Source organism: Oncorhynchus mykiss, chromosome 25 (genome assembly GCF_013265735.2).
Source record: "Oncorhynchus mykiss isolate Arlee chromosome 25, USDA_OmykA_1.1, whole genome shotgun sequence".
Classification (NCBI taxonomy): domain Eukaryota; kingdom Metazoa; phylum Chordata; class Actinopteri; order Salmoniformes; family Salmonidae; genus Oncorhynchus; species Oncorhynchus mykiss.
The window spans coordinates 8,242,681-8,253,098 of NC_048589.1; the positions used below are offsets into that span (position 1 = coordinate 8,242,681).

Sequence of the window (10,418 nt, forward strand, 5' to 3'; positions counted from 1 at the left end):
TGGAATATTTTTATTCTGTACAAGCTTCCTTCTTTTCACTCTGTAACAAAGAGGTTGAAAACGTACTGAACCAAGACATTTCAGTTTTGCATTTTTATTAAATTTGTAAGAATGTTGAAAAACATAATTACACTTTGACCTTATGGGGTATTGTCTGTAGGCCAGTGACCAAAAAAAATCTAATTCCATCCATTTTTAATTCAGGCTGTAGCACAACAAAATGTGGAAAAAGTCAAGGGGTGTGTCATTACTGTTTGAACGAGACAGGGATGAAAGTAAGCCGGTCCGGTCCGGCAAAATAGTGAACCTATCACAATAATTAACGCAAAATGCCAAGAAAAATTGAGGCTATTTATTATTTAACATTACCTCATATCAGCCAAATGAAAAATGGCAAATGCTACAAATTGCATTGTGGTTCAAAGAGAACACTTATATTATTCCAAGCAGAGATGAGTGGTCGAGACCGAGACACAGGCAGACAACAACCGCAGAATGTCATTACAATACACGTTTAATTTACAATACACGTTTAATTATTTTTTAACAGATGTCTCTTTCCATTCATCAAATTGCGGGTACACAGTGCACTGTTTGAATGCTATAATTATTTTGAGTGGACCAACATGTGCAGGTAGCCTACAGGAGTGCCTTTGGAGGTGATTGTTTGACAATTAGATGAAAACAGGATGACTGGTCGTGTTTATGCCACATTAAAAAGGTAATAGGCTACTAGGCCCACAGAGATCATATTACATTTATTTGGGTTCTATATGTAATTGTTTGATTAAACCTAGGTTATAAAAAAAGTTTGCGTGCCTGCTTGGGTGCCCCGTACCTGTAAGAAATTAAATCTACTTTCACCCCTGGCGCGTGGTGATGTGGGCTGGTGTTGCTGAAATGTCAGGGCTAAATTTTTGTCCCAATCCGTCCCTGGATGTCCGTTTGCATTGATGGTGCTTTTCCTTGGTAATGACACTTCAAATGTATGGCCGTAATAGAGCTGGATGGAAAGACTAATGTTTTCTTTCATATTGTTTCATATGACGGGAGAGAGAGCATTTTCATCAATGCTATGTTACTCTGTTTTGTCCATGTCTCATAGGCTACATTTGTGAGGCAGAAAAGACACGCAGAAACAAATTAATGCAGTCTTACAAATGCAGAGACATGGAACAGATTATACTTAATGGGCCTGATAAAGTGTTATGAATACATTCTCATTGGCATTTAAATACAGTGTTGCTTTTGGACACAGTTTCTGTGACAGTCCAAGAGTAAGTGCTGAATTCCATCTTTGCTATATTGTAGAGGTCACATACACAATGAAAAGTGTCTGAACATTTTCCAAAATGCCGCATCTAAAAATAGTATGTCATTATCCTGAAAAGTTGTTTTTCATTTGGCGGTGGGGGTGTTTGGTGTCAGAGTTCATGGTGGAAGTAATTTTGCAGCTGTGCAACACAGAGAGGAACTACTTCAATCTTTACATATTATTTCATAATATTTATGGGCAAAAAAAGTGGTAAAAGGCACACTCACACCACACAAATAATGCTAGCAAAAATAGCCAGCCTCACAAACCCTGTCACCCTCATAAACCCCCATAGACTTGTCTGTTCAAAGTCAGTCTCAAAACCCAACCCTAGGCAAAAGCAATGTGGTCTCAGGGCAATTTATATTATTCTGTTGGTGGCGGATGTGTTGTTACCTACCCCTACCACCTGGGGGCGGCCCATCAGGAAGTTCAGGATCCAGTTGCAGAGGGAGGTGTTCAGTCCCAGAATCTTTATTGTTTATTGTTGAGCTTTGAAGGTACTATGGTGTTGAACACTGAGTGGTAGACAATGAATAGCATTCTTCAGATGTTCCTTTTGTCCAGGTGGGAAAGGGCAGTGTGGAGTGCAATAGAGATTGCATCACCTGTGGATCTGTTAGGGTGATATGCAAATTGGAGTGGGTCTAGGGTTTCTGGGATAAGTCTAGGGTCTAGGGTTTCTGGGTTGTTGATGTGAGCCATGACCAGCCTTTCAAATCACTTCATGGCTACAGACGTGAGTGCTACGGGTCGGTAGTCATTTAGGCAGATTACCTTAGTGTTCTTGGGAACAGGGACTATGGTGGTCTGCTTGAAACATGTTGGTATTACGGACTCGGACAGGGAGTGGTTGAAAATGTCAGTGAAGACACTTGCCAGTTGATCAGCACATGCTCGCATTACACGTCCTGGTAATCAGTCTGGCCCTGGGTGGCGCAGTGGTTAAGGGCGCTGTACTGCAGCGCCAGCTGTGCCATTAGAGTCCCTGGGTTCACGCCCAGGCTCTGTCGTAACCGACCGGGATCTCCTTGTCTCATCGCGCACCAGCGACTCCTGGGGTAAAATTCAAAACAAAACAAAAATCAGTCTGGTCTTGTGAATATTGACCTGTTTAAAAGTCTTACATCAGCTGCGGAGAGCATGATCACACAGTCGTCCGGAATAGCTGGTCTCATGCATGTTTCAGTGTTATTTGCCTCGAAGCGAGCATGGAAGTAGTTTAGCTCATCTGGTAGGCTCGTGTCACTGGGCAGCTCTCGGCTGTGCTTCCCTTTGTAGTCTGTAATATTTCACAAGCCCTGCCACATCTGACAAGCATCGGAGTCATGGTAGTACGATTCGAGCTTAGTCCTGTATTGACCCTTTTCCTGTTTGATGGTTCGTCGGAGGGCATAGCAGGATTTCTTATAGGCAGCTCTAGCCTTTAGCTCAGTGTGGGTGCTGCAATCCATGGCTTCTGGTTGGGGTATGTACAGACGGCCACTGTGAGGACGACGTCATCGATGCACTTATTGATGAAGCCAGTGACTGATGTGGTGTACTCCTCAATGCCCTCGGAAGAATCCCGGAACATATTCCACTCTGTGCTAGCAAAACAGTCCTGTACCTTAGCATCTGCTTCATCTGACCACTTTTTTATTGACCGGGTCACTGGTGCTTCCTGCTTAGATTTTTGCTTGTAAGCAGGAATCCGGAGGATAGAATTATGGTCAGATTTGCCAAATGGAGGGCGTCTCTGTGTGTGGAGTAAAGGTGGTCTAGAGTTTTTTACCCTCTGGTTGCACATTTAACATGCTGATAGAAATTTGGTAAAAAAGGATTTAAGTTTCCCTGCATTAAAGTCCCCGGCCACTCGAAGCGCCGCCTCTGGATGAGCGTTATTCTATTTGCTTATGGCGGAATACAGCTCTTTGAGTGTTGTCTTAGTGCCAGCATCGGTCTGTGGTGGTATGTAGACAACTACGAAAAATGCAGATGAAAACTCTGTTGGTAGATAGCTTATCATGAGATTCTCCATCTCAGGCGAGCAAAACCTTGAGACTTCCTTAGATATCGTACACCAGCTGTTGTTCACAAATATACATAGTCCGCCCACCATTGTCTTACCAGACTCCGCTGTTCTATCCTGCCGATACAGCGTATAACCAGCCAGCTGTATGCTGATAATGTCGTCGTTCAGCCACTACTCCGTGAAGCACAAGATATTGCAGTTTTTAAAGTCCCGGTGGTAGTTTCATCTTCCTCGTAGGTCTTTGTTTTTATTTTCCAATGATTGCATGTTAGCTAGTAGAACGGAAGGCAGTGGGGGTTTATTCGCCTACGAAATTTATCGCCTATGAAATTCTCAGAAGGCAGCCTGACCTCTGTCCTCTTTTTCTCCGTCTTCTCGTCACGCAAATGACAGGGATCGGGCAGTATGTCTTTCACGTAGGGCTCGTCGGACTCGTTAAAGAAAAAAAAAGCTTCTGCCAGTTCGTGGTGAGTAATCGCTGTTCTGATGTCCAGAAGTTATTTTCAGTCATAAGAGACGGTAGCAGCAGCATTATGTACAGAATAAGTTCAAAAATAAGTTAAACCATGCAAAAAAACTAACAAAAAACATATTTGGTTACCAGCCATTTTCTCTGGCGCCATGATGTAATGTTAGGTTACATTATGAAAGGAATAGTACAATATCATAGAAATTGTAGGACGTATAGTATCATACATCTTACCCGGTCGTACAATAACATACGAATTGGATGATTTAATTTATCATATGCCTTCCGAGGGGGTATAGTATTATACGTCTTATATTGAGACCAGGTTGCTTGCTACGTCATAACAACAAAGGAGAATTACGGGGATAATTTTCGTTGGGGTTAGGGAAACAAAACGCACAGTGCCTTGCGAAAGTATTCGGCCCCCTTGAACTTTGTGACCTTTTGCCACATTTCAGGCTTCAAACATAAAGATATAAAACTGTATTTTTTTGTGAAGAATCAACAACAAGTGGGACACAATCATGAAGTGGAACGACATTTATTGGATATTTCAAACTTTTTTAACAAATCAAAAACTGAAAAATTGGGCGTGCAAAATTATTCAGCCCCTTTACTTTCAGTGCAGCAAACTCTCTCCAGAAGTTCAGTGAGGATCTCTGAATGATCCAATGTTGACCTAAATGACTAATGATGATAAATATAATCCACCTGTGTGTAATCAAGTCTCCGTATAAATGCACCTGCACTGTGATAGTCTCAGAGGTCCGTTAAAAGCGCAGAGAGCATCATGAAGAACAAGGAACACACTAGGCAGGTCCGAGATACTGTTGTGGAGCAGTTTAAAGCCGGATTTGGATACAAAAAGATTTCCCAAGCTTTAAACATCCCAAGGAGCACTGTGCAAGCAATAATATTGAAATGGAAGGAGTATCAGACCACTGCAAATCTACCAAGACCTGGCCGTCCCTCTAAACTTTCAGCTCATACAAGGAGAAGACTGATCAGAGATGCAGCCAAGAGGCCCATGATCACTCTGGATGAACTGCAGAGATCTACAGCTGAGGTGGGAGACTCTGTCCATAGGACAACAATCAGTCGTTTATTGCACAAATCTGGAGTGGCAAGAAGAAAGCCATTTCTTAAAGATATCCATAAAAAGTGCCGTTTAAAGTTTGCCACAAGCCACCTGGGAGACACACCAAACATGTGGAAGAAGGTGCTCTGGTCAGATGAAACCAAAATTGAACTTTTTGGCAACAATGCAAAACGTTATGTTTGGCGTAAAAGCAACACAGCTCACACCATCCCCACTGTCAAACATGGTGGTGGCAGCATTATGGTTTGGGCCTGCTTTTCTTCAGCAGGGACAGGGAAGATGGTTAAAATTGATGGGAAGATGGATGGAGCCAAATACAGGACCATTCTGGAAGAAAACCTGATGGAGTCTGCAAAAGACCTGAGACTGGGATGGAGATTTGTCTTCCAACAAGACAATGATCCAAAACATAAAGCAAAATCTACAATGGAATGGTTCAAAAATAAACATATCCATGTGTTAGAATGGCCAAGTCAAAGTCCAGACCTGAATCCAATCGAGAATCTGTGGAAAGAACTGAAAACTGCTGTTCACAAATGCTCTCCATCCAACCTCACTGAGCTCGAGCTGTTTTGCAAGGAGGAATGGGAAAAAATGTCAGTCTCTCGATGTGCAAAACTGATAGAGACATACCCCAAGCGACTTACAGCTGTAATCGCAGCAAAAGGTGGCGCTACAAAGTATTAACTTAAGGGGGCTGAATAATTTTGCACGCCCAATTTTTCAGTTTTTGATTTGTTAAAAACGTTTGAAATATCCAATAAATGTCGTTCCACTTCATGATTGTGTCCCACTTGTTGTTGATTCTTCACAAAAAAATACAGTTTTATATCTTTATGTTTGAAGCCTGAAATGTGGCTAAAGGTCGCAAAGTTCAAGGGGGCTGAATACTTTTGTAAGGCACTGTATAAAGAAAAGGTATAAAGCCTGTGTTTACCACATACCTTATTTTGGGCGTTTATCCAAAAATACAACAACAAAAAAAACGTGAATTTCCCCTTAGGCTTTGCCCAACCAGCCGTGGCAGAGTTTGTGCCTACAAAAAGATGCCTTTAGCCTACTATTGCTTTCTATTGAAACCAGACCCTAGTCATTGTTGCCTATGGTTCGATTTTCGAGACTAGATCAGAGGCAGCCAAATATTCTGGTGCCACTCAGGTAATTAAAAGTTTTTGATTGAGGACATGTAACCATTTTTTTTTTATGTTGTGTTGTGCTGTATTTTTATTTTACATTGTATTGATCGCAGTTTTTTTTTCATATTGTATTTGATTGTTATGTTACTGGGATCAGGGCACCCTTGTGAATGAGACCCTGGTCTCAATTGGTTTTCCCTGAATAAATAAAGAATAAATAATTAACTTCCTCAATGCGAAGTAATCCTCAGACTGAATTCACATGGTGGGCAGCTGACTCTAATAGCCCACTTACCAGAGACATATAGCCTATTCTCTGCAGTTGTCCCACTACACACCCACAACCTCATTTTAACACCTCTGCAGCTCCTGATATTATATATTTTTCAACACACTGCTACATGTGGTTAAATATATCACACTTGGCTGGATATTTTTTATTTACCCACTCTTCCTTCCAGGCTATAGAACACATCATGCCTTTTTTCCAGTCACAATAAATGGCACACTCTACCATTAGTGATGGTTGCATACATACAAGAACACATCATACAGACATATTACCCAAGAAAGGAGGATGTCATCATTTCTTATAGGTTGAAGTGAGAATCTAAACACAATAGTAATAAAAAAGTGGTTTGCCAAGTAAATGTTAGTGTTTTAACATTAATTACAACAATGGTACTCATGCTTTCGTTTTCCTCAACACATCGATAATGGTTGGGTGGGTGATCAAAATGATGGAGTATCTCATTATTGAGCGAGCGTGGATGTTGGGATGCGATGCGAGCGCACTATACTGGTCCAAGGCGTTGTGGCACCTCGGAGCACGTGACACAGAAGCGCACAAAGCGACCCCTTCCTTATAAATAATAATCCCATACCTCAGACAGACACATCGCTGTCTCTTGGCTTTACTAAACAATGATGCGAGGCTCATCATGACGAAAATTCGAAATAAAAACTACTTTTGATGCACTTTGAAAAAGCAACTGTTGACATCAATAGGCTACGATTCCTGAGAGTGGATATGTGGATACACTTTCTCTTGTCTTCATGTAATAAATTAAATCTGGCATATGGATCGACGCAAGTTATTTGTGCAAAGAATGTGAAGGTAAAAACACATTTTGTTTTAATAAAATCAAATGTTGCATTAATGCATAGTCAAAAATGTGTTACTTCATTGATTTCGCTATAACCTTATGACAGTGTTTATTCTTATGTGAGTCTAATTACTTGCCTGCAGCCTCTCTACAACCCTACTTATTGTTGGTCTTTCTTATTCGTTCATGAGTAGGACAAGGGGCATCGTCACATTGTTGTATATTCTATATCACAACCAATAAATGGTTTGCTTATCTATAAACATCTGCATGAAAATGTTATCACAATTATTCTCAATAGCCTGTACTTTTTTATTAATGAAAAACAAACATGTCGAATAGGCCTGTGTAGGTTATTGTAATTTTTTTAGCCAAATGTACAGATATATTAATTATCAAATAGAAGGGTTATGTACTGTTTATCTATGAGAGCAAAACATAGTCATTTACAGTTCTACAGATTGATTCAACAAATCAATCTTGTCTTGAGAGAATATAACTACCTTGATGCATAATTAATTGAATCATAATTTTGAAACGTAATTACCCCTTAATGGAAAGATTAAAGGAAAGATTGACCTACATAGGCTACTTAATGCAATGTTTTTATCCTGGGGGCAGCACAGAAGGTTAGATATGGGTCTCATTAATTTGTCATCGACTGTTAATTCTCTCATTATTGTCTGAGACGCATCTGCTGGAGAGTCAGCTGGCTGATACAGCAGGGATGTCAATAATGTCACTCAGCAACCTACCCACATCACCCACAGTTAAATACATACACGTTTGCCATCCCCCACATCACAATTAAACTAAATAATAAAAAGTATTGATCATTTCTAAATTGTCTGGAACTTTTTTCTCTAGATACTCATCTTATGTTACATAATTTACCTTCCAACTGGACAGCCATGAAGTCTGCTCTGGATGGAATAGCTGACACCACTTTCCGAACAATAACTGATGGTTTGCAATATCTTGGCTCCAACAATGTAAGCTACAGTGACCCATCCATAGAGTCTGGCTTTGCCAAGACTGGATTCCATTTAGAGAAGGCTCACTCTGCCCCACTTAGAAACTACTTCCCTCGAGTAGCTAGAGACGAGGAGCTCATCTTTAACTCCATTTACCAGACCAACTTCTCTGATCTGGTTGGCAATGGGACCTTTGTGGACAGCGGGGATTCTATCCAATGCGGGGAGAACTCTGTGGACATGGAGTGCTTCATGATTCTGACCCCCAGCCAGCAGTTGGTAGTAGCGATCATGGCACTCACCCTGGGAACCTTCACAGTGCTGGAGAACCTTATCGTACTGTGTGTGATCCTCTACTCCAGCACCCTGCGCTGTCGGCCCTCCTACCACTTCATAGGAAGCCTGGCTGTGGCCGACCTTCTGGGCAGTGTCATATTTGTGTACAGTTTCTTGGACTTCCATGTGCTACACCGGAAGGACAGCCCCAATGTGTTTCTCTTTAAGCTTGGTGGGGTCATCGCCTCTTTCAGTGCCTCTGTGGGCAGTCTCTTTCTCACAGCCATAGACCGCTACATCTCCATCCACAGGCCCATGGCTTACAAGCGGATCGTCACCAAGACAAAGGCTGTCATCGCCTTCTGCATGATGTGGACTATCTCAATTGTCATCGCGGTGCTCCCCCTACTGGGCTGGAACTGTAAGCAACTGAACTCAGTGTGCTCTGACATTTTCCCACTCATCGACGTGAAGTACCTGATGTTCTGGATAGGGATGACCAGTGTGCTGCTGCTGTTTATCATCTATGCCTACATGTTCATCCTGTGGAAGGCCCACCACCACGCCGTGCGCATGATGAGCCGCCACTCCCAGAAGAGCATCATCGTCTACACAGCGCATGGCACCAAGGTACAGACAATGCGACCCGAGCAGGCCCGCATGGACATCCGCCTGGCCAAGACCTTAGTGCTGATTCTGGTGGTCCTCGTCATCTGCTGGGGCCCTGTGCTGGCCATCATGGTCTACGACCTGTTCTGGAAGATGAACAACTTTATCAAGACGGTTTTTGCCTTCTGCAGCATGCTCTGCCTGCTCAACTCCACCATCAACCCCATCATCTACGCCCTGAGGAGTAAGGACCTGCGCCTGGCCTTTCTTAACATCTGTCAGACATGCAGGGGAACTTCTCAACTACTGGACAACAGTGCTGAGTCCGATTGCCACAGCAGGAGCGTAAAAGGCACAGCCACGGCCTACAAATCCACGGCTAGCTGTGCAAACACCACTGTGAAATTGGCCAAAGTTACCCTTTTGGTCTCCCCCGAGACAACTGCGTCTACCATCATGTGACTGTGAAGGAATCGACTCTGAAGGAATTATGCAGAGTAGTCACTACCCCAACTTGCACTGCACTGAAAGTTTGCTAAACATCAACTTCTAATTCAGTTCTCTGAAGTATATGTAGCTATAGGATAAGAGAATGTGGCTTTTTATTTCAATCTTTCAGAAGAAATTCATTTTCATTGGGAAATAATGGCGATAATCATTGTTAAACTGTACAGTTGTGTATTTAGTGGCATGCTTTGACTGTATGGTTTGTCTCTATAAAGTGCTTGTAGGTGAAATTGGCTGCTCTTTATATTGTAAATTAGTACATTGTGATGGTTTGTAGTTCTTGTCATAAAGCACGTTGTATGAAACTGTTTTGATTTCCTTATTTTTTGAGTGATGCATAATTGAGGACCATGTTATGAAATACAAGAGTAGACCATGTACATCTTTTCAATGATTCCCATTATTTAATTTTATGCGGAGACAGATTTCCGCCAAAGAAGAACCACAAAGACATGTCATGTTGTGCAGTATTAAATATGTTTTCCCCCTCTCCATATGCATTAAGTGTTTTTCTATGAATACACATTATAATTAATTTTTTAAATAAAAACATTCAGGAAAGCAGCTTGTGAACCACATACAGTATAATACACCTGTATTTTTTTGTGCATCTCATGAGATTGAGGATGGCACTGCAATGCTACTGTGAAGAAAATACCTTATCTCATGAAACTACAGAGACAGAAAAAATATAAAGTATTTATGTGCAGTTACTTATTCCAAACCAGCTAATTTAGTAATAAGCAATGTATATGAATGTTTTCATCTGATCACAGCAATTGAAACACAATAGCCAGTGTGTTTTATTGCAGCTGTACCTACATCAAAAGCTTCCATCATCAACCAAAAACAAATGAAAGAAAATCTGCAGAGGCCCTCTAAGTCTGTGAAGAACTAAAGGAATGTGAATTTT

The 10,418-nt window shown here is 41.6% G+C and overlaps 1 protein-coding gene across 1 annotated transcript; it reads left to right on the forward strand.

Moving 5' to 3' along the window:
- The first annotated feature begins 6,883 nt into the window (after positions 1-6,883).
- Positions 6,884-10,055, forward strand: LOC118944255 (cannabinoid receptor type 1A-like). Its single transcript, XM_036962706.1, has 2 exons — positions 6,884-7,150; positions 8,007-10,055. Exon 2 carries the CDS (start codon positions 8,018-8,020, stop codon positions 9,458-9,460), a length of 1,443 nt encoding a protein of 480 aa, XP_036818601.1. The 5' UTR covers positions 6,884-7,150; positions 8,007-8,017; the 3' UTR covers positions 9,461-10,055.
- Positions 10,056-10,418: the final 363 nt, after the last annotated feature.

Bases quoted from the DNA above. Each gene is read 5' to 3' on its own strand.
- LOC118944255 (XM_036962706.1), top strand. From the start codon at position 8,018: ATGTTACATAATTTACCTTCCAACTGGACAGCCATGAAGTCTGCTCTG.